We start from the raw sequence: 24623 nt of genomic DNA, 5'->3' as shown, positions 1-24623 counted from the left end.
CTGGTAAAGTACAATTATTTAAATATGTTAAGTACATTAGCTTTTCAGTGAAGACAAGTAGAGTAGAGGAGTATAATAGTTAACAATTCAGCAATAGGTCTGGGTTGCGGTTAAATGTAAGCCACCTTGCTAACAATGCAAATGTAAGCCAAATATCAGAAGAATAGCTGGTCTGGAAAGTAAAATCATACAAAATCATCATTTGCACAGGCCACATTTGTGTTATTCAAAATATGTGAAAATCATCAGATGAATGGTACTTTAGTCTGAAATTGTGCGTATTGATGTATTGTACTCTATTATTACTTGTACTTAGAAAATCAACTATACGTATAATTTGATCAGGTGCATCAAAACATTTACATATGATACAGTATTTTGTTAGACTGACAATTTTTTTCCTACACAGGTATCCAACTAACATGGTTCAAGTTCCCAAAGATTTAACTGTGAAATATGGATGTTGTGGGGAACACTAATGTAAATATGTATTTTATTGCAGTGATCTGATTATTAATTAAAGCATACGTGTTTTGACTCAATACTATTCATCTTTCAATACACCTTGCATATGTCATTCAAGCAAAAGGTAGGAAATGTGTCACTTTGTACAGATCATAATGACTGGCATATTAGATCACACATATATTAGTATATTACTGCAAAACCGTTATTAATATTCTTATGTCTAATATGGTTTCCTTATTCTAGCTTATTTGCACTACACTATTGTCTATGAATATATTTTATTGGAATATTATAATGAAGCTTTAATCTATTGTGTGTTTTCTGCTTGGTTTTTACAGATGTCTGATGAGGTTGATGGAGTCTATATTCTAACAAAAGTCTGTATTGGATTTACAGCTGTACTCCCTAAAGCACACATCGCCACACTGATGTTGAGATAAGAGAGGACTTCAACCAAGCTTGCAGGTTGTTATTTGACTTAAATAAATATGTAACAATTATTGCATCAATGTGGCTTCTGTGCTTTCATTCAATCATCCATTCATTCATTGTCTTTAACCTCTTGTCCAGTTCAACGTTGTTGTGGGTACAAAACATTTACATATTTATGTCCTACCTGGAGTCACTCTGCACAAGGTGGAAACACACCCTAGACAGGGCACCACACACACACATATTCACTCACACACTCACGCCAATCCACCTGCCAACGAGTCTTTGGACTGTGGGAGGACACCAGGTGCATGCAAAGGAAACCCATGTAGGCACAGTGAGAACACACCTAAGTCCTGAGGAGGGCCACCAGTTAAAATAGATACTTAATAGGTATGGGATAATGATTAAAGCTTTTTTTTTCATGATATATAGGCATTGACTTCAGGGATTCAACTTGTTTGCTTGATCTAAAATTCTGACCCCCCCCTCATTAAGCATGAGGCAGTAAACTTGCCACACCAGCTGTAATAGACACAGTCAACGGAAATTCAATATTATGTCTTAGTCTGTCATGCCATTTCTATTTATGTTTCTTGGTAGGTTGAACCTACAACATTATATCCAATAATTCAGGTATAAGATCAGGACTGGCTTCCTCAGGAAACACCAGTTTCACCAGAGTGTGGAGAAAGCTGAGTTGTGGTTTGCTGTCATACTGCAGAAGGTGAGGCCTTCTTCACAACCTGCTGTATGTGTTATGCCTTCAAAATCGAATACCCTGCACACCTGAAAACACAATGACATTTCTCCAGAGATGCATTTTAAACATGGAGTGGCAGAGTGTGACTCGAGTGATCAACCTCCTGTACTAAACCATAGAAAGTTTACCTTTGCCAAACTCATACAACACTTTGGCCTGTGCGTGAAAATGTACATTGTAACCTGTGGTATATGGCTGCCAGCACACTATTTTCAAGTTTCATTCTTAGAGAAAATGTGTACTGAAAACACAAGCAATATTTTTCTTTCCACTGACATATTGTTATTAATTAAATGTATTGGTTTAAACAGATACAAAAAAGTCATACCTGATATATATTTTAAAATGTCAGGTGCTTATTTCCTTTTCAGGTAGATTTTTATTCATTTAAAAATTGCTATGTTTTTGACATTTTGCCTTTTTACTTTGAACTAATTGTTTTGTACACTGCTGAATATGGAAGCATATCCATATTAAAATGAAAATGAAAATGTAATGTGCAAAATGGCAATATAATCCTAAGTTAAACTTCCGTTTCATACGTGCAAGTTTGAGTTCAAAATTCCAATTCAATAATTCCATTTACATTTGCAATTTCTTAGACTTCTATTGACATTCCATTTTTAACTGATGCTACATTGTGCTTGTTTACAACTAAATAAACAGCATAGAAATTCACTATGAATATTTGTGTGAATAATTCTGGTACACTTTAGTCCCTACAGGGTCCAGAATGGTTTGTCACTGGGATGGTACGTATAAAGCTCATGTTGGTATCTTTTGGAAAGGGTACTCTATGGTACCAAAATTTAATGATACATTTAGCCCCTTAGGGCTTAGGTTTCTAGTATATTAAATATGGCTACATAAAATAACGTACACTGAAAGGTACTGCATTGTACCTAAGAGGGGTACAGCCCCAGTGACAAGTTTTGTACTCTCTGTACTTTGTTCAAATCTGTGCTTCATTTTTTTAGTATGTAAATTGTTTTGTTTCATTTACAAGCGTAATTAATACAGAATATTAAATTTTTATATTTTCAGTAAGTATATATTACAAAAATTTTCAGATATGTTTATAAATATTTTGCTTTACCTATTGGTGATTTCTAATGTTTTTTCAGCAAGTACACAAAAGTCAACAAACTTAACTAAACAATGTTAGGATCGAAATAAGCTCTCTCTCTCTCTCTCTCTCTCTCTCGCTGTGTGGACTCAGTGTGGAGTTCAGCTCAACATCTCTCTCTCTCTCTCTCTCTCTCTCTCTCTCTCTCTGTGTGTGTGTGTGTGTGTGTGTGTGTGCGTGCGTGCGTGCGTGTGTGTGTGTGTGTGTTTAAACCCGGTGCTGACTACAATGTGTGACATGAGCGGATGAAGAGCGCGTGCTGGAGTTTCTGAGCGCTCGTGAACATGTTTTTGCGCACTTTTTCACTCTGCGTCTGTTTCCTGCCGCTAAAGTTGCTCGCAACCTCAGGTGAGTTTAGAAGCTTTTCTGAAGTCGAGTTGTTTATTTTAAATGACGTTTCTGGAGTTTAAACACTGGACATAAAAACATTTGCACAGACATTTTTTGCTTGTTTTTTTTTTTCATGTTAAATTGAGCAGTTAAACAGTAATTGTGCATTAAAATAATTCCCTGGCACTTTTTTCTGCTAGTGCTCGGGTACACAAACTTTTGCACAAACACTTTGTTTTGAGAGTTTTGATTGAAAAAAAGTTTGGCTTGTGGGTTCATGTACATGTTTTTTTTTCGTTGCTATAGCAACATTGGTCTGTTTAGGCGTGTTTCTACTATTCCAACTGTTTCCCAAAAAACTTTGCCTTGTTTTGACTGGTGACTGGAGCCAAACGTGTTTGTAATCAGTGAGTTTTTCCCCACCTGTTTTCCGGAAAGCCACGCCCGGCCAGACTTATGACTGGCCAATAGAGTCCTGCCTTCTGTGCGGTGACTGGCCAGAGTTGTGTGGACCATTTCACAATCCAATAATGTGATGAGTGCAGTGCAGATGTACAGAAAAAACACGAGTTTCATTTCACAGAGTCCAACTCTGGGTGAGTGTATTGTGTAATATCCTCTAATATCCAGCATTTATCAGCACTGAAACTGAAACATACACACCATGACTTCTGTGGTATATTCATTTATTAATTTATGTATTTGTCCATTCATTCATTTATTTTCTGTAACTGCTTCTTCAGGGTCAGTTCCAGGTCACAGTGTTTCCAGAGCTTACCTTGAATTGTTGGCAGGAACACATCTTGAATAGGGCATCACACTCTCACACTCATAGCTGTCAACAGGTGTGTTTGGACTATGGGAGGAAACCTACATAGACACGGGGAGAACAGATTAATATCCTCACAGACAATTACCTACCTAACAGCTAGTAGTCTTTCTTGCTTTTTCTGCCTCCTTTATTGTTGTTTATTGTTTATGTTGGCAGTATGTAACATAATATCAGTTGTCTTAATATATATTTACAATCAATATCCATTATTATTATTATTAAATAAATGCATACTGGTAGACTGCTTGCGAATACTGCTGCTTATGAATTACAAGCCAATCACAGCCCAGTAGGCGGGGTTTGCCTGAAAATGGGTAGGGAATAAAGCCCAAACCCAGAGCAGCTGTATGAGAAATCTGAGTGAGGCTTCGTCTACACCAGCTGGAGTGTGTGTGTGTGTGTGTGTGTGTGTGTGTGTGTGTGTGTGTGTTTGCGTGTACGCATGTGTAAGGTTCTCATAGAGCTAATGGAGCATTACCCCCTCTCCCTCCTGTCCAGATGTTTTCAGAAAGCATTAGCTTCTCCCAGGAAGCCCCCCGGGGGGCTCTAATTATGATGTTGTGATGTGTCTGGTGCCATCACTGTGGAGGTCAGACTGATTAGCAGGAATAAAACAACACCCCTGACCTTTACCCCTCTCACAGGGGTCATGCTCACTATAGAGCCAAAGTTTTTGGAAACTTGCTTGTCTATTTGCTTGTCTGAAATGAGTTTGTTTCTCTTTGTTGCTGTAACATCCTCTCCTAGGAAGGCTCAGCATTTTAGTACATTGCTGTGAGGATTTGATGGCATTCAGCTCCATGATTTCAATCAATATTCATTATTATTATTATTATTAATGAAATGCACACTGGTAGACTGCTGGTGAATACTACTGCTTATGAATTACAAGCCAATCACAACCCAGTAGGCGGGGTTTCCCTGAAAACCGGTAGGAAATAAAGCCCAAACCCAGGCTTCGTCTGAAGTCAGGAACTGATTTTGGATGATTAGTTCTGGATCTCAGAGAATACCACGGAATGCAACAAAAACATATTATATACGCCAGTTAACTATATTGCCTTGTTATTGTTGAATTAGGAAACAGGACGGTATACTTCCACACAGGTGTCAGGGGGCTCATTTTGTGGAGAGACAGATCATCATGCACCTCTAAACCCACTGTTTCGTACAGTTTCTATAATGGCAAATGGTATTTTAAAAAAATCCACATTATCTAAAATGTAACAATACATTTATGTGAAATTGTGCTTGCTGGTTTAAAACGCTACATTTATCAACATTGTAGGATGAGCATACTGTTACTTTTTTGGCTCTGTCATATGTTGAGAGGACATATACAATTATAAACAGAGTTTCCGCATATAGAAGTTTAATAGAAATGTAGGAAATCTGGTTTCACCAAAGCAGGATTTTCTAATTTATAGGGGATTGGTGGCAGGTTTTAGCACAGTTCAGTCATTTATATTGATTAAAAATAAGTTAATGAATGAATAAATTAATTAAAGCCATGGGCCAATGGAACCTTGAACAATGATGCTGCCAGTGTGTGAGAAAGCTATTACATGCTGTTAGCAGGCTAATACATTGGTGTATGTAGCTGCCTGTTAGCTACATTAATCTTATGTGTAAAATGTGCCTATGTGTAAAACTAATGAAATACAATTCAGATATATTTTGGATAAAGGGGGAAATTTGATGCTTTTGGCTGAACTGTGTCTTTATGAGAATGAGAAGCTTGTAACTGCTGTGTGAGTTTGTGTTTGTTTGGTCTCGGCTGATCTTACCAAAGGGACGGAAGTCTTTATTAAAGGGTTTTACAGCTGTGTGTGTGTGTGTGTGTGTGTGTGTGAGTCACACACACATTCTTACAACCCTCAATCAAGGGAGGTGGGGGGAGTGAGTGTGTGTGACTGTGTGTGTGTGTGTGATGGGTGTGTGGGGGGCAGGATGTCAGGATGAGGATCAGTGTTTTTCTGGCCTTGTAGTGTCCTCAGGGTTTGAGTGAGGAATCCTTCAGTCTGAGATGCATTAAAGCTGCACTTTATTTATCAGACTTAAGAGTGACCTCCTTTCGACATTTTGGGGGTGCAATTCAGTGCTTTGCATCAAAAACATTTGTACAAATGTTAAACTATGATTTTAAAAAAAGATTTTTTGTTTTAGCAAATTAACATATTAACCTTTGTGACAGATTGCTGTAATTCACTGCAAACTGCTGGATATTTGGTAATTTTTATAGATTTTTTTTTAGTAAAAAATACTAACAAGTTATTATTCAAAAATTGTATGTTATTAGACAACTGCATTTTTATTAGGGCCTTGAAATTATGAAACATGTAATTTCTGGCAGATTTAAAAGCTGTTTTGAAGCTGAATCTTAACTATAAGCTAAACTACACAGGCCTGTCTTTAGTGTGGAGTTATAAATCATAGATTCGGTTCTAAGACAGCTGAGTCTGAAGGGGTTAAAATGATTGAAATACACTGGTGTGTTAACGTCAGATAAAATCAGTGGCCTATATTGATAAAGATGTAAACCTGAGGGGCTTTAGGTGAGACAATCGCTTCTTTCCCTGTTTCTCTCGGTTTCTCTCTTTCTCTCTCTCTCTCTCATTCTCTTTCTCTTTACCCCTCTACTGATGCATTTTTAAACACAGTGGGGGATTAAAGGAGTGAGATGGAGAGAGAGATTAGTGCTGTTTCTCCCTCCTTCTCTTTAATCACTCCTTCATAGGGCCCAGAGGCGTCCTGTCCAAACACATTTTACAACACCTCACTGGCCTCCACTCTCTAATCCTGAAGATGTGTTTTTACCTAACACACACACACACACACACACACACACACACACACACACACCACAGACAGGCGTAATGATTTATTTGAAAGAATAAATATGTTGTAAGGGGAAAAAAATTACACCGTAGATCTTATAACCACAATGTCTAGGTAGTTTACAGCCAAGCCCCACTCTTAACAATGTAGTTTTAAAGTAGAAATACTTAGCCATGTCATTGACTGATTATTTTGCTCATATTCTAGCAGATTAACAACAACACTCTTGAGGTGTTGTTTATTGTTTAGTCTTTTATGACCAAGAATCACTAAGAATCACTTTAAAATGCATTATAAGACAGGTTAAAAACTGTGATGTAATCCCATGGGACCCGGACTGAACTGGACACGAACTACGCTGGGAGAAATGTTATAACATCCTTATGTTGTATAGTTTCTGCCCTAACTGCAAATTGAACACTTGTCTACTGTACAGAGGGGAGCAGTGTTATCCACTTTGCTATACAACATACAATTGTTTTACAATTTAAAGGAGTAATGAGTCACCACTGATAGTAGCAAACAATATTTATGAATATTGATTCTTTATTATTTTAAGTGTGAGTTTGTCTCATGTGAGACAAAAAACCATTTACATTGTAGTTTATTCTCCATAGAATGGGTCTACCAAATACACTTCTAAGTGTCAGTACAATGACTGCTTTTGGCACTGGAAAAAATACTGATTGCTCCTTTAAGTATAATACCTGAATTCTAAATATACAGGAAGGTGTGAGTTTGCAAGTGCATTGGTGTGTGTGTGAGATTGCAAGTGTCTTTATTGGTGTGTGTGTGTGTGTGTGTGTGTGTGCACATGCATTTTAGAGATGAACAGCTGTAATACAGGTATGTGGATTATCTTCTTTTTGGTTTTAACATTGGGGTAAGTTTTAAGTTAGGCTTGTAATACTATGAATAAATTGTGGGGCCTCAACAAAATGAATGGACTCAAGAGCTCCACAACGTATGAAAATTGTATGTGTGTGTGAGAGAGCGAGAGAGAGAGAGAGAGCGAGAGAGAGAGAGCGAGAGAGAGAGAGAGAGAGAGAGAGAGAGAGAGAGAGAGAGAGAGAGAAACAGCTCAATATGATCCTAACACATTGTTTAGTTACTTCAGCTGTAAACCCTCCATGTGTTGGAATGCTTCTGTGTAGGTCCCCCTTCTCTTCAGTAAACATATTAAATGCTCAGTTTGAGTGTTTTATGGCCTCTTTTGAGCCCTGTCCTTTGTTCTGTGGCCGAGAACAAGGCTATTTGTCTGGCCTTTGACCCCAGTGGCTTCTGGCTAAATGCAGAGGGAGTTTATTCACAGCATGTTGAGAACCAGAGACACAGAGACTGGGATTAAAAGAGTCATCAGTGTTTTTCTTCAATGCTCAGTCTTTTTTGCTTTCATTAATACTGCTGGCAATTTTTGCCATACTTTTTGGCACACTTTTTCATTCTATCAGATTCAGTGGATTAGTACTGAAATGTGACTTATCAAATTAATGGAAAATGTCTCTTGTGAAGATAAACCCTGAGAAGTGAGGTGAATATATCTAATATAATATATAAGTAATTCTATGTAATTTACTTTATATATTCTTGTTATTTGTTGTCGTTTCAAATTAGCGCATAAGTGTGCCAGCGGAAAATGATGGCAAGGAAGATCATATGGATATATGGAAGAAAACATACACATGCATAATGAGATATAACCAGTGTCTTTGTTCCTCTGGCAGATTGCTAAATAAAAATGAAATGATCAGTTGTATATAAAAATAAATCAAATACTCAACCAATGTAGTAAAACAATTTTACTGGATAAAATAATTTAAAGCAAGTTGAAACCAGTCTAGTAATATAAGTGAATAAGTGAAAAGTCTCATTCATTCATTCTTTATCTATGACCACTTTTCCAATTCAGGGTCGCGGTGGGTCCAGAGCCTACATGGAATCATTGGGCGCAAGGCGGGAATACACCCTGGAGGGGGCGCCAGTCCTTCACAGGGTAACACACACTCACACACTCTTTTTTGAGTCACCAATCCACCTACCAACATGGGGAGAACACATCAACTCCTCACAGACTTTCACCCAGAGAGGGAAACGAACCCACAACCTCCAGGCCCCTGGAGCTGTGTGACTGCTGCGCCATCGTGCCAGCCTCATAATATACAACATTCTCATAATGAGAAGCATTAGATTGTTTAGTTAGATTTAAGATAATTTCACTTTCAATTTTTAGAGTGTAAACGTATAAATCACTTTTTTGGGAAATGATTTAAAATATTTTTACAATAAAGCTACTCACACTATACACCCATGCTTGTTGGAGTGCAGTTGTGTTTACCTAAAGTTACATTAACTTCTGCAGAAGGAGAGGTGAATATTTGTACATTTTCATAGCAGAATTTTTTTAAAACAGAACATCAAAATGAGAAAATCCTGGAGTTGAAATGAGGTGTCTGAAATCTATGCAACTATTAAAATCTACAATTGATATAGAATATACATTTATGTTCCCAAACCATAGGTACTAAAAATATACTCTTAAGGGTACTACCTCAGTGACAGTGAAAGGAGAGTGTATAAAGCATCTAAAATTCATGGGTCAGTACATGGATTTATGAAATAACTAAAGTTGTTAGAAAGACCACCCACAAAACTCCTACATAATCCACACTCTATAAATCCCCCTCTCTCTCACATCACACCACCACCCAGTTGCCTCCCTCTCTTCCATGACAGCTTTCATCTGCTGAGTGACAGTGGGATCCAGCTTCTGTGCCCATAGAAAATCCACCTATAACTCCTTCTCAGCCTTCACAGAGAGAGACCTACCCTTTATAAGAGATCAACAGAGCAACACCTGATCCAGATCAGATAGAAGAGGAATGAAGAGCACAAGGACAAAGATATATAGAAGTTAAAAACAAACAAATAAAAAAAGAAAAATAATTTTATAAAACACGGGAAAGGTTATATAGGAAAGGTTTTAGCTCTGAAAGTGTCTGAACTATTTCAGTGATTGGGACGAGCCCTAAGGCCTGAGAAGTGTTCGGACTCGCTGACCTCTGTGTGTGATATTTTTACCCTCTATATTTAACCCTGGCATGTTTTATCATAAAACTGACAGACTTTTCTGAGTCTTTCTCATGGCACAATTTCTGACCTTTTTCTCTCATTTTATTTTTTCCTCCTTCATTTCTCTTTTTTCGCCCCCTGTGATCGCTGACCTGCGTCTTTGCCGGAAGGTCCATTTAAAAAAAAACTTTCCATGAATATTAAAGTGTGTAACGTGTGGGGTAGTGTCCCAGGTGATATGAGGTCACTGCTCAGCCTCTACCTTTTGTATAATGAATATAAATACATTTAAGGGCCCAGATGCTATGATTTTCAAGTATTTTTTTCCCCAGAGACCTCCATTGTTTTGTTTTCCTACCTCGATTTATATTGATTTCCTATTAGACGTTTAAGACTATAAGACATAAAAATGTAACAATGAAATGACGGTATTATAATAATATTTGGGCGGCTGTCAAACAGCTCCAGGGTCCTGGGGTTGTGGGTTCAAGCCCTGACTTGAGTTACTGTCTGTAAAGGGTTTGGTGTGTTCTCCTTTGATGTGCATGGTTTTCTTCCGGGTTCTCCGGGTCCCTCCCACAGTTCAAAAACACGTTAGCTTTTCAAAGGGTGTGAGTGTGTGTGATTATGGTGCCCTGTGATGGACTGGCACCCCATTCAGAGTGTGTGCAAATACAGAGTGTGTTCCTTACCAGCACCCAGTGATTCTTGGTAGGCACCTGGTTACAGTGTTTATGGATAATGACAGAATGAATCTTAGTAAACATCTACAAAGGCACTGCTCTTGACTGGTTCAGTTCCTACCTATCTGACCAGAACCATGTTCTTGCTGTTTATATCTCCTTCACATCAACTGTCACCCTCAGTGTCCCTCAAGGCTCTGTACTTGGACTCTTGCTGTTTATAATTTACATTCTCCCCCACTGCAAAATCATCCATAGATTTAATATGGATTTTCACAGTTACATGGACAACACCCAAATTAATGTAAGGACTATTAGTCTATTATTAACCAATCTTTTCATAAATTAATATTGTGTCTCTCAGAAAGTAGATATTGGCTGAATAATATCTTATTAATATCTGAAAAAAACTTATAAAAGTTTAAACAGCAATAAAGCTGAAGTAATTCTTATTGGTTCAAAGGCTTCTCTTAAAAGAATCAATTCACTCACACTTTCTATTGGAAATGTTGTTGTGTCTCCTTCCAGTGCAGTTCATAACCTGGGGGTCATCCATGATTCTACATTTAAACTTCATTTAAATGTTAACTTCCTCGTTAAACTCAAAAATTAAATTAAACCCCTTAAATAATTGCCCACATAAATATTTGTTTACATGTTTTTTTTGTTATGTTGTCTATCTATTGTTATATTGTTCATATTAAATCTAACTTGTAAACGTCTGTCTTTTTGAAAAGTAATGTAATGTAATAAATGTATTATTATTATTATTATTATTATTTATTTATTTATTAATATTTCTATAATTACAGTGTGTTTAAACATTCTGTGTATCATACAGCTCCAGAGTGTTATCCCGGAGGACACAGAACATTGAGGAACCCTTACAGAAGTGTAGATTTTGACTCCACAGAACTTCAGAACACAGCCATTCAGGACCTGATCTGTGACCACTCACTTCAACCAGGATGGTACAGATTCAGCATCAACAACAAACCTGCCGAGATGCCCACCAGCTGTGTGGAGGTGAGGGACACAACCTGCTCACCTCTGACCACTTATAGATTGGCAATGTTTTGTTTGACCATTAAATTATTAATCAGAATTGTCCACAGTGAAAAAAAAAAAAAACAGAAAAACAGATGTCCAAAAACCCATAAGTTAATGATGATTAAGATATAAAAAAATTATAGAGAGTGGGTTTTATTTGTTTGATGTAAAGCGATCCATCGTAGAAAAACAAAAACCCACAAATTATTCACTGTGGTGATGAATAGTTGGTATATCTCTACAAAAAAAAAAAAAGTAAAAAAAGAAAAAAGGTAGATATTTTGGAGTAGCTGCACATGAGCCTAAAGTAAAGATCACATTGCCCAATGGCATAGGACTGTTGTTTTGGGGGCAGTGTAATATGTCCACAAACGTTTGACCATAGTGTGCTCTAAATTGATCTGATGTTGTGTCAGTGTATTGTACTTGTTTTACCTGTATTTGTTTTAGATTATCTACCTATATATCGTTGCTGTCCAAAGTAGAACATTTATCATCATTATTGTGGCTTTTCCGTATACTACATTATTTGAACACAGCGGCTGTCCACATTGTGTGAAAATTTCATGAAGAATGGACCAATAGAAATACTCAAAACTTACTTGGAATAAAATTATTTTTTACACTGACATCCATTACAGTTAAATTGTTTTCCTTCCTCTCCTAAATTACTGTTTTGGAGATGCATGTTTGTTTTGGGGGCGGTACGGTGGCGCAGCAGGTAGTGTCGCAGTCACACAGCTCCAGGGACCTGGAGGCTGTGGGTTCAATTCCCGCTCCGGGTGACTGTCTGTGAGGAGTTGGCGTGTTCTCCCCGTGTCCGCGTGGGTTTCCTCCGGGTGCTCCGGTTTCCTCCCACAGTCCAAAAACACATGTTCCAGATGGATTGGTAACTCAAAAAAAAAAAAAGTGTCCATAGGTGTCAGTGTGTGAGTGAATGTGTGTGTGTCTGTGTTGCCCTGTGAAGGACTGGTGCCCCCTCCAGGGTGTATTCCCGCTTTGCGCCCAATGATTCCAGGTAGGCTCTGGACCCACTGCGACCCTGAACTGGATAAGCGGTTACAGATAATGAATGTTTGTTTTGGACATCAATAGTATAAAATATAGCTAGTTTTAATGTTTTGCAAGATTATTGTCTGATCCATTCATTCCAGTGCATCACACACTATCACACCACCACCACGTCAATGTCACTGCAGCGCTGAGAATGAGCCACCACCCAAATCATACCTGCTCTGTGGTGGCCTTGTGTGGGTCCTGACCATTGAAAAACAGGGTGAAATGGGGGAAAAGAAAGTATGCAGAGAATCAGATTGACTCACTCTCTAATTGTAGAACTACATATTGCTCCTGTATGGTCAGTGAAGCTGATAAAATGGACCATGCGTGTGTGTTCATGGTGAGTGTTCCTAATCCAGTGATCATTCAGTGTATATAATAATATTTATAATCTCTCTGTAGATAAACCGGTGTGGTACTCAGGCTCCAGTGTGGCTCTCACTGAAAGATGTCTCACTGCCAGCTGTAGGAGAGGTGAGGCAGATATCAGCTTGTGCAAACTGGCAGTTTTTCCTTGGCGGAATTAAAGACTGCTGTCTGTTCCGCATTCCCATCACTGTACGCAATTGTGGACACTTCCTTCTCTACTTCCTGCAGCCCACACAAGGGTGCATGGGATACTGTGCACAAGGTAACTTAATTTTTATTGTCTTCATCTTTTTTTTTTTTTGCAAAATCCATAAACATGTTCTAATATTCAGACTTGTTCCACCTAGAGATAGGGTTTTATTTTATGCTGCAACTGTGAAATTCTGTTGCTTCTGTTCAACTAGTACAGCAGTTGCATTCTGGGACTTCCAGATCCATCTTAAATAATACAGAAATTTTATTCTAGTTCATTCATTCCACATTACATGGGACAACAGTTACATTCGGGTGCCTTAGTTCCTGCTTACGTGATATAGCAGGTAACCTCTGGTGCATCTGTTCCACATCAAACAGTCTCAAACAGCCTCTACCAGAGAAAACCTATTTTAACATGGTCACCCTATGAATGGAAGCCACTTTTTGGATCATTAACTGATTCATTCAGATATTAGAATGCTAATAATAATAAAATAAATTAAAACTTTCTCTTTTCTTTTTTTGTGAAAATATACTGTTTGTTTTTCTTCTGCAACAGATTTTCTGTCTTCTTGTTTTTCCATTAAGGCTCAGTCATATTCCAGGATTTCCCTTTCCTCATTCCCGTTGAGGGATGCATCAGAAAATGAACTGTTTCTGTGATAAATTAAGGATGTTAGCATGTATATGAAGCTGATGAGAGATGCCTGGAGTTAATTATTTCTGGTTCTTTTTTGTTATTTCAGTGGTTTCAGAGTTTTCTTCTAAAGTCTGTCTCCCCGGAGAGGTGCGAGTCAGTGGAGTCTGTAAAGGTAGAAAACAACAATAACACAAATGAGATTTCTCCTTTAATCCTGAGGAGTCTCAACTCTATTCATAAAGACAGAGATAGTTTATAAGAGTGAGTTTGCGTGCTTATTTATTTGTGTAGAAAACAAGGTTTGAATACCCCCCTAGTCTAGCACTATATTGCAAAAGGTGCTTTATAATAAAAACATGGCAATAGCCTTAGCAACTTCCTTAGCAATCTGGATGCTTACCACATTATTGTTGTTATTATTATTATTATTCACATTTGTGTATATGACATGCAGCTAAATAAAAAAAGAGCATTTTAAACGCATTGTAATAATTTAGAGTCATATTTATTTGTTGAATGCCTTTTTTCTTTAGCTGTTGTCCCTGCATTGTCCTCAAGGCCAGTGGTTAGTGCTGAGCTTGTGGGGAGCAGCATCCATTTGCGATGTTCGTACAGTGCTGAGACAAGGGGCAAGGGGCTTGGGTACGAGGTGGTGTGGGGACGGTATTCTTCCAACAACATGAAGGTGGAGGTGAGAAGAGAGAAGACCACTCAGCTTTATGCTCATGTGGAGATGGACGGACTTCATTTCAGACTTGGAGAAAAGGTACCAGAAATGGGTTGCTATTAATAAAGAAACTCTAAGCAATATTTTTACCTAAAAATTACAGTTTTAAAATAATTGTGACTCCTCACTGACCTGTCATTGCTACTCTGGGCTCAGTACTGCAGAAACTGCACTATGTAGCTTTTGGAGGAGGGTAGGAAACCACCCACCCATTGATTTCATTACAGTGCTGTATAAATGAATTACACTAGGGGGAGACCCAGCAGCAAAAAATGCAAATCTTTCCTAGTGTTCCTTTACAAATTCACCCCATTATTGTTAATACCTCTTTTCCAAAGCACCCAGGACAGTCTGTGAAATGCAGATATCCAAGGCTGTTGTTAATGTATGGCTAAACTTTTACAATTGTCAGGTTGTTCAGGTTATTCAAGGTGATGATAGTCTGTGTTGTTGTTAACACAAGTTGTTGTAAAGCCATTGCTAGGCCATTGCTTTGCTAATCCAGGTTGTTGCTATGTTATCCCCAGAGTGTACTATAATATTGTAGGTAGTATTCCAGTTGGTAGTATTCCAGGTGAAGTGCTTCCAAGCCATTACTATGTTACTACTGTAGGTTGCTGTGCCGTTGTAAACCACATGGCAACATTTGTAACATTTACATTCTAAAAGCATATGTTGCCTTCTAGATGACATCTTTTTCATGACATCAATTAGTGTGTTTGGCAGTTTCTAAGACAAACTCATTAAGAATTTACATAATTAAGCGTTCTTTCTGTATTAATAAAAACCCCTAAACGTGTTTTCAGAATCAAAAAGTTCAGGATACGCATTTGTGTTATAGTGCATTCTATTAGCATTTTATATTCAGTTCCAATGCATTTTAAGAAACATGTTTCCTTGTGGAACCGAGTGAACAGTCTGTCATATGGATGCAGTTATGTGTGTTTAAAATGTGTTAGTAGTCGAGGCCCAGTCTGACAGAGAAGTTGTGCAGACCTGATGTGGGTTATGGGGTCAAACATGTTCTACAGCTGGACTCAGTCAGCATGTTATCTCTACACACACACACACACACACATGTTAACTCTGCACAGAGCTGTAAAATGTACTGTACATTCAACACAAGATATACCACATGCAGAGCAGTCTGCAGATAATTAGACTCTGACTAAGTTTCCATAACAATGACTGAGTTTAAAGAGCTCTTAACCTATAATTTTCTTTGATTTAAGTTTTCCCCTGAAGCCCAATTTCAGTATTTTATTTGCTTGTTGCAAAAATGGTCATTTATTTATTTAATTTCATATTCCAACTTCTATACTGTAAAATGAAACAGACTGGGTCTGTTTATCTAATCTAACCATGAACAATATGGACTATGACAACATATTCAATTTTGGTTACCATAAATGGACTGACTGGAAGAGTGAACTATGTGTTTAAACATGTGAACAGTGTTTACAGACTGGGTCAAAACCTATATTTTAAGTCAGAAAATATTTTTTTTCATGATTTAGGCTATTTAAAATGTCCTAGCACTTCCAAATTTCCCACTTGTTTCAACAATGAACAGTGAGCGAAGAATAATTAAAATAACATTACAGCATGCTTTACTGCAGCTTCTAATCAGATTGTCCAGTGTGCTGGGGTACACTCTGAACATTGTGACACTGTCCAATTACTTATGGCGTGCCCTGTTTCAATAAGGCATCTTCATAATTACCCCAAAAATTCATCCCTTAATCTTCTTATCCCTTAGCTTTCTCCTCAGCCGAAGTTGTTTCAGTAGCTGCTAGTTTCAAATCCTGCTGCTATGCTAGCTGTGCTAATCAATAGCCACACATCCCTATGAAATTAATTAGTGTTCATAAGCTATAAAACTTTCCCCACTGCTCTATAGGTTCCCCGGCTTCTGTATATATTTGCAGTGTCTGTTTGTAAGCTGTGATTGATATGGTTTGATTGACAGTTCTTCTGCAGCGTCTCTACATTTCTTCTAAACTCCTCCAGTGTCCAGTCACCTTCCAAAGAGAGCCTTGGATTCTTTGCTGGGATTAAGGTGAATCTATTTTTATTTCGTGCTTCAGCATTCAGCATAATCTGCTGTCCTTCAAAGTTACAGAGTTCCTCTAAGTGTGATAAGCTGATTTAACAGAATTAGCATTTAGAACAAGATCAGTTGTGATATAAAGGTTTCCTGCATACAGATGGCTATGCCATCGCAAGAAATCAAATTCACTTCCACTACAGAGCCCTTGATATTTATTTTCAATTACTTACATTTAATTTATATCCATAAATATAAATATGGTATTTTTGTTTGCAGTTTGTTCCAGATTTCCTGCAGATCCGTGAAGATGGTAAAGAACACACTCTCACTGTACACAGTACAGTTCCAATCTCCTGTTTTGGGTCAGAACCAAACCACCGCTGCAAATTAAGATTAGAACTCGGTGTAAATGAGCCAGGTGTGTGCCCAGCAGCTCAAATATTTCTCTCTCTCTCTTGATTTTTCCTCAATATGATTCTATTCACACTAAGTGTCTGTCTCACTTGCTCTGTTTTTCTCACTATGATTCTTTTCACACTATGTGTCTGTTCTCTCATGTTCTCTCATTTTCATGTTTTCAGACAGTTTAGTAGCTGCAGCTCCAAATGTGGCTTTGTCATCATGTTACCTCGAGTTGGTTTCACAGCCATGCCGTGATGGTGTTTGTGCTAACGGTAGCGTTATTGTTACCGCCGTAACGGACTTCACTCGGGATGGTAACCGTATGAGCTTCGTGACCGCACGACCAACTGGAACCAGCCCCAGGCTTTGGAGAAGATACACACCAACACCCGTAAAGGTCAGTGTAACAAAAGGCCTTTAGTATATAGCAGCAACATATTACTATGAACAAACAGCCACAGTCTGAATTATGAGCGGGACATTGCAAAATGCCCTATGGTATCATACAATCACATCATATTATTTCTGTGCAATATAAAAATTTGTGATATCATAAATGTCCAAACATTTGTAGACACCCCTTATATGTGACATCAGCTTTTGTAGGTGCACCCAGTGCTGCTGAAGATGTTAGATTTGAGTGAGACTGTGCTGTCTGGACTGGAACTTCAGCCAAAAACAATAAAATGCAGCCTATCTCAATGTGTAATGTGCATCTGGAAGTTTGTGGACACATGTTTTTTGATGAAGATTTTAGAACACGTGTCCACAATGGGATGTCCTTGAAGTTGTATTATAAGCTGTGTTGCAAACATTTGGACATGTGTGATGTAAACCTTCAGAATGAATGCATACTTTTCAATTCACTTTGAAGCTTAGTGAATAGTTTCCTTTTTCTTCTTTCTTTTTTTTTTTAACACAGGATCGTATAGTCTGTAATAAACTCATGTTTATACACACACACACACACACACACACACACACACACACACACACACACACACACACACACATACTCACACATTTTTGTGTAACTTTTTGAGGCCCCCTGAGACCACCATCTGTGTTTTGGTGTAAATATTAGCAGCAGAGGGTCCTTTAATCATGATGGAAAACTATGGTGCCTTATGATCAAGCTTCAGATTTATTACACTAGATTGCTGTTAGACAATCTCTCTCTCTCTCTCTCTCTCTCTCTCTCTCTCTCTCTCTTTCTGTCTTCTAGATCACAGTTCAGGATGTTCCAACCAGCAGTTGTTATTCTCTCACAGATCCTCATATCATAACATTTGATGGCAGGTAACACACACACACACGCGCGCGCATGCACACATTACCTCCTGTTAATGCAAGGTGATTTTTCAAGGTGTATTTGGTCAATACATTTTATTACTTTTTGTAAACAGTAATGCTTATGAGCACTAGCTGTTCAGATGGTTGATTATCCTTTCTTTTCTTTTTTCCTCTGTATTTTAATTGATTTACTCAAGTTGGAGGTCATTATACTATGATCCTGACATTTCTCTCTCTCTCTGCCCTTTATGTGAGAATGAAGAAACCCCCTAATGTCTATTTAAGTAGATTTTAAAGGTCACTTTTAAAGAGGCTGCTGTTAACATGTCTTTTATTCCTTATCAGTTCACGTCGTGTCCCGTAATGGCGCTCATCCAGATCAAAGGAAACTGCAGCTCATTTGCGTGTAACCTTTAACGAACACACTTTTAATGCAAATATTTACGCTTTTTGATTGTTTTACTTGTTAACTAAATGAATGTTGAGATGCTGCATTTAGCCCATTCATATTGTCATTAAATCATGAGATTGTCCAAATATATATGGAATGTGAATACACAGTGTTATATGGAGCATGTTAAGAGTCGAATGCTCCAGGGCCATATCAGTATTATTTTAACTTTTTACATTTTATTATCATTTTATTATTTCTCTATTTTTTTGACTGTGGGAGGAAACCGGAGCACCCGGAGGAAATCCACGCGGACACGGGGAGAACACACCAACTCCTCACAGTCACCTGTGTGACTGCGACACTACCTGCTGCGCCACCATGCCGCATATAAATGCATTTGTTATTATTATTATATTATTATCAATAAACTGAATCCTGGTTCGTATCATATTAAACTCTTTAAATGAGTCAACTTTTTTTTTCTTCGATTTATTTCTGATTTATTTCTCTATCCCACCCAACAATAACAAACCTGACAAACTCAAAAATAATAACAGGGACACACATTTTATCTGGTAATTTTTAACATTGTACTAATGAATTACAATGCTCAAATTTTGTTTCTGGCATAATTTGAACACAGTATTGATCAAAATAATACTTTTTCAACATTTGAACATGCTTGGATAAGGACACTAACTGCTCAATCCTATTATTGCAAATAGATAGCTGGCTAGCATTTAAGTTTTTTGGGATAGGGCATTCCAGAGTTGGTTTATTTTGTTTATTTGGACTGTGGTAATATATTTTGTTACATTTTTTCAGACACTTTGAGAACCAGGGGATGGGGACGTTTGTCTTGCTGGCAACAGTACGAGGGTTTGAGGTTCACACGCGGCAGTGGGATTGTGGGAGTCGTCTCTACACTGTGTCCTGTACCTGTGGCATCGCAGCGAAAGAGGGCGACCTCATCGTCACCTTTGATATGTGCCATGGGCAGCTGCAGGAGACACGCCCTCAGCTGTCCATCAGGTCTTTTAGACACACCCCCAACAACCATGTCAGGATTCACGAGACACATCAGGGCAAGAAAATCACGGTAAGAGCACACAAAGTTCCCTATGTAAAGTTTTAAGGGTGGACAATTTTACAAAACATATCATACATCTGGAGGCCCTTATTTTAAATACTAATATTCATAATATTTAGTATACAAACATAGTCAATAATGACAGGTTTTACTGAAGAATGGCAGCACAGAAACTAAATTATTTTTTTTATAACAATTAAAAACAACAATAGTTCCTACTACTACTACTAATAGTAATAATTTTTTATTCATTTATATACTTTTAAAAAGCGTATGAAGTGCTTTACAATAAAATAGTAAAAGAGGCAGCAAATAAAAGCAAGACAAAGAAAAAAATTGAATGGCTACAAAAATTGAAAAAAGGAAGCAGTTACATTATTATGGACAGTAACAATATTAATAGTATTACAAATAATAATAGCAATAATAGAACAAACATTTTTTCTTTATAGTTCAATAGCAATAGTGTATTAATTCAAATACTGATTGTTGACCTGAGGGCAGCTGAAACTGATTTATTCTTTTTGTTTTATTATTATTTTTTTATATTTATTTTTTTAATTGTCTGTTAGGAAGACTGGCTCTTGTTCTCACTCCTACTGAGCGAAAAATAATTTGGCTCTTCATTCGAAGCTAATTGCTTTGTGTTATTGAAAATTCAGCCAGATTTTGAGTATAAATAAAGTAAATGTAGTACAAAGTGTTTGGACGGCCTACTTTCAAACTTCACAGGTATCTAGAGACATTAGGCATTATTATAAAAAGCAAAGCTGCAGTTGGAGTGACTTAATACAAAGATATTTTCAGTTTAACACTTCAGTAACATTTTGAAATAAACTTGTGTCAAGGGAAAAGTCTGAGATGTTTCTTTACTTGAGCCAAATTTAGAAGTGAAGAACATGAAGAACTCGGGTTTCACATGAATCTTCCATTCTCCCACATGGTGTAAATGCTTCTGCTTACACTTAATCTAATAATTTTTGACTTGTATAGTAGCCTGCAGATGTTATATTATGAATGATCTTTTTATAAATGAATAAACTGTTTCCAAAATAGTTAGTAATTCAATGATAAATTATGTTCAATTACAAAAAAACACAACTTTTAACATTTTTCCTTATCCCCAAATTTAGAAAAGGCCAGTGTTTACCAGCGTTTATCCATCACATTTCATTTAATCAGCATGTATTTAATCTTTGGAGACTAATGACATTAAATAATGCAGTTTTAATATCAGACCTTTTTGCCATTAATTTTGTCAAATGTGTCTTCAGCTGCACAAAATGCACCACATTTTCATCATTGTATTATACTTCTTGATTATTAAACACAAAGATTTCTCCAGAGTCCCTGAAACCTTTGATTATACATGATGGGAAGTTAAAATCCCCTAAAATACCGGCAACCCTGTTTTGCACTGAAGCATATGGGTTATTCCGTCATGTACATTTAGAATTATGAAACATCCTCAGTCAAAGAATGCTGTGTTGCTGTTTTAATCTTAATTTTCATCTTAACCCTTTAAAGCCAAACGTATAAAATATGATACATGATTTTGGAGGTGGCTCTTTCATCATCTACTGAAAGGAAATACAGAAACAAACTTCTATCCTTTTGGGACAAGTGTTCTGAGTTCTCTACTGAATTATGAATGAATTGGAAGCATTTCCATGCATTTACCAAACCATTACAAAAATTGTTGCTATCATCATGAAAACACAGGAGAAAATCTCAAGATTACTATATAATTTGTATGATGTTACTTGAAGTAAAACTAAGCATTTTTGTTACATTTCATAGATGTAGTGTATTCTACCTGCCAAATACTCATTAATTATAAATATTCAGAAAAGTTAATCTGTTCTTTACAGCACCAAAACACATTTAAGTTTACCATGTATTTTTATGAAACTAAAATGTATTTTTAGTTTTCCAAAAACCTTTGTGTGCAAAATGTGTTGGCTCAGTTGTTCACATAGATTTTGGGAGACAGATTCAGAGGAAGATTATGATGATACAGATGAGTGTGAGAGGTCTGCTAAATGACCTCATAACTCAAGCCAAGTTTCAGACAGTTACAGAAACAACTGTAGTTCCTCTAAATATGGAAACACTGTTGTGCAGATAAACAATAAAAAATAGCCTTTGTGGTTTTGGTGTTTTTATTATCACCAGTATATGAAATGTAAAAAGGTCAGAATGAAGAACAGAGTACTAATATGTCTAGGACATATTAAAAAAAATATATTTTATTATTATCATCTCATGTGTCAAGCTTTAAAGAGTTATTTTAAATAAATTTGAAGAATTCCAAAATGATTTTAGACTGCAAGTTCAATTATTTTTGAAAATGCTAAAGGCATCAAGGTGGGAACAAGTGAATATTTATAAAAACAATAAAGCTAAGAATGTAAAATATTAAATATAGTGACTTTGCATTGTTTAAGTGCACGTACAGGTCAACTTAAATGTGCAAATCATTGCTTTCTGTTTTTATTTGCATTTTAGCAAAGAATGTATAGCTAGAAGTGCTGCTAAAATATTTTTGATCAGTTTCTATTATTTCTTCTTCTCAGATCCTGTTTTCATCTGGAGCATTTGTGCGAGCTGATGTAGCTGACTGGGGCATGAGTGTTTCTGTCAGAGTTCCAAGTCGAGACTTTAACAAAACCAAGGGACTGTGCGGCACCTTTGACAAGAACACACACAATGATTTCCACAGTCCAGAGGGGAATATCTACAAGAACACGGAACTAGAACACTTCATTCAGGATTGGAGGTAAAAAAAAAAAAAAAACATGACTCATTGCCAACATAAAAACCCTTACCCTTAAATCAGGTTATTTATTTGCACGCTTAAATTGTAAACCTGTTGTTTTATGCCACCCCAAATAATCAGTGAATTTGGTTACTTTACAGTGTACCTACTGTATACTCTCTTTATATTCTGAAACACAGAACACTCAGTGGATTAGGAAAACATACCTTGTATCTATACTCAGAGTACATTTTATCAGCTCCACTGACCTAACAGGAGCACCTTTTAGTTCTACAGATAAAGGCTGCTGTCAGCCTGCTTCTCTGCATACTTTCTTATCCCCGTTTCACCCTGTTCTTCAATGGTCAGAATCCCCACAGGATCACCACAGAGATAGTGTGATAGTATGTGTGTTGTGCTGATTCTAGTGGCTCAGACACAGCAGGGCTGCTAGAGTTGTAAAGCCTTCAGTGTTACTTTGTAACTGAGAACAGTGTCGTGTGGGTGGCATCCTGTGTCCACCGATGAAAGACTAGAGGACAACCAACACAAACTGTGCAGCAACAGTTGACCTGCTGTCTCTGACTTTATATCTACAAAGGTGGACCAATGAGGTAGGTGTGTCCAGCAGAGTTTACAGTGTGCATTGCTGTGTCTGATTCACATGCAGAGAATGATCCTCTATGACCCTAATTATATCTGCACTGTGGTGGTCCTTACCATTGAAGAGCAGGGTAAAATGGGGATAAGAAGGTATGCAGGAAACAGGTGTACTACAGGCTGTAATTGTAAAACTACAAAGTGCTCCTTTATGGACAGTGGACCTGATAAAATGGACAACGAGTGTAGATACAAGGCAGTTTTTCCTAATCCAGTGATCATTCAGTGTATTAGATATGTAATATATAATGAATCTAAATACATAACACATCCCATGCCAAGAGACTGCCAAAGGGTATAAAGCCCCCAGCATTTGGCAATGGAGCAGTGAAACTGAGTGATTGTGCTACATACAGTACTTCTGAGATGAGGTGGAGACTATGTAATACAGATCTAATCGTCCAACATCAGCACCTGACCTCACCATTTTTCTCATGACTGATATCAAGTCCTCACAGTAATATTCCATTATCTAATGTACAGCTTTTCCTGAAGAGCAGAGGCTGTTACTGCAGTAAAAAGAGAACAAACTCTCAATTAATTCCCTTCAGTGTGAATGAGCAGGTGCAATTATTTCCGCTCACGTATTCCACACTTTTTCAGGGGATATTGCTGACCCAGTGAAAAAGTGTACAGTAGACAAGGCCAAAGATTTTATGTCAATCTCAGTTTTTTTCCCTAATCCCTGAGAAGCCACGAATGACACTGAGCTGAGGGAACGGAGAGAGAGAGAGAGAGAGCTGTTAAGATTCAGATTTGTGTTCTTATCTCCTCACGTAACCTTGAGTTACTTGCAGATAAAAGAGGCGAGAGGGAGGGGGAGGGTTTGGAAGACAAATTGAAGGGCTAACCTTTATCAAATCCTAAATCCTCTCTAGATTGCATGTCTTGAGGGCTTAATTCCAAAGGCTAATGCAGAAGCTCATTTCCTGGGGGCTGTATTTCTCCGGCTGTCTCAGGTTGGAGCCTGGGGAGAGTTTGTTTGACCGGACACCTGAGCTCTCAGAGGCCGCAGAGATCTCAAGAAGTTTTTGCGCCTGTCAGAAAGAATACACATCCCCAGACGACCAGGAAACAGAAAATTCTCGCTGCCTCTCTCAGGACCACGTCGACCAGACCTCACTCTTCCCCTTCAGAGATGCCACAGCAGAGTTTACCATCCTTAAGCTGGACACTTCAACACATATCACTACCGAGGAGCTAAGGATGGACTCATTATTTGAGCCTATAGCTCCTCACTACAACAGGTGATGCTCTACCTATAGACGTGTTAAATTAAGTTTCTTTATGTATGGTGTTAGGCCAAATAATAAATTCTAGGTTTCCAGATTCCAGATTGAATAGAGGTCTTTATATATTCCCATAGGGAAATTCAGCTGTGAACTAGACTGCTTA

General features: G+C 37.5%; 1 protein-coding gene across 1 annotated transcript in view; it reads left to right on the top strand.

Moving 5' to 3' along the window:
• The first annotated feature begins 3073 nt into the window (after positions 1–3073).
• Positions 3074–24623, top strand: part of LOC136677394 (von Willebrand factor D and EGF domain-containing protein-like) — a 59855-nt gene continuing 38305 nt past the window's right edge. The window contains exons 1-12 of the mRNA XM_066654915.1: positions 3074–3137; positions 11383–11567; positions 13053–13281; positions 13961–14026; positions 14388–14620; positions 16551–16640; positions 16908–17049; positions 17213–17430; positions 18259–18332; positions 19546–19819; positions 22387–22589; positions 24188–24475. Of these exons, the coding sequence (XP_066511012.1) occupies positions 3074–3137; positions 11383–11567; positions 13053–13281; positions 13961–14026; positions 14388–14620; positions 16551–16640; positions 16908–17049; positions 17213–17430; positions 18259–18332; positions 19546–19819; positions 22387–22589; positions 24188–24475 (2066 nt within the window). The remainder of the gene's footprint in view (positions 3138–11382; positions 11568–13052; positions 13282–13960; positions 14027–14387; positions 14621–16550; positions 16641–16907; positions 17050–17212; positions 17431–18258; positions 18333–19545; positions 19820–22386; positions 22590–24187; positions 24476–24623) is intronic.

The sequence above is a fragment of the Hoplias malabaricus genome, chromosome X2 (genome assembly GCF_029633855.1).
Source record: "Hoplias malabaricus isolate fHopMal1 chromosome X2, fHopMal1.hap1, whole genome shotgun sequence".
NCBI classification, from domain to species: Eukaryota; Metazoa; Chordata; class Actinopteri; order Characiformes; family Erythrinidae; genus Hoplias; species Hoplias malabaricus.
This window is presented reverse-complemented; position numbering and strand designations above follow the sequence as displayed.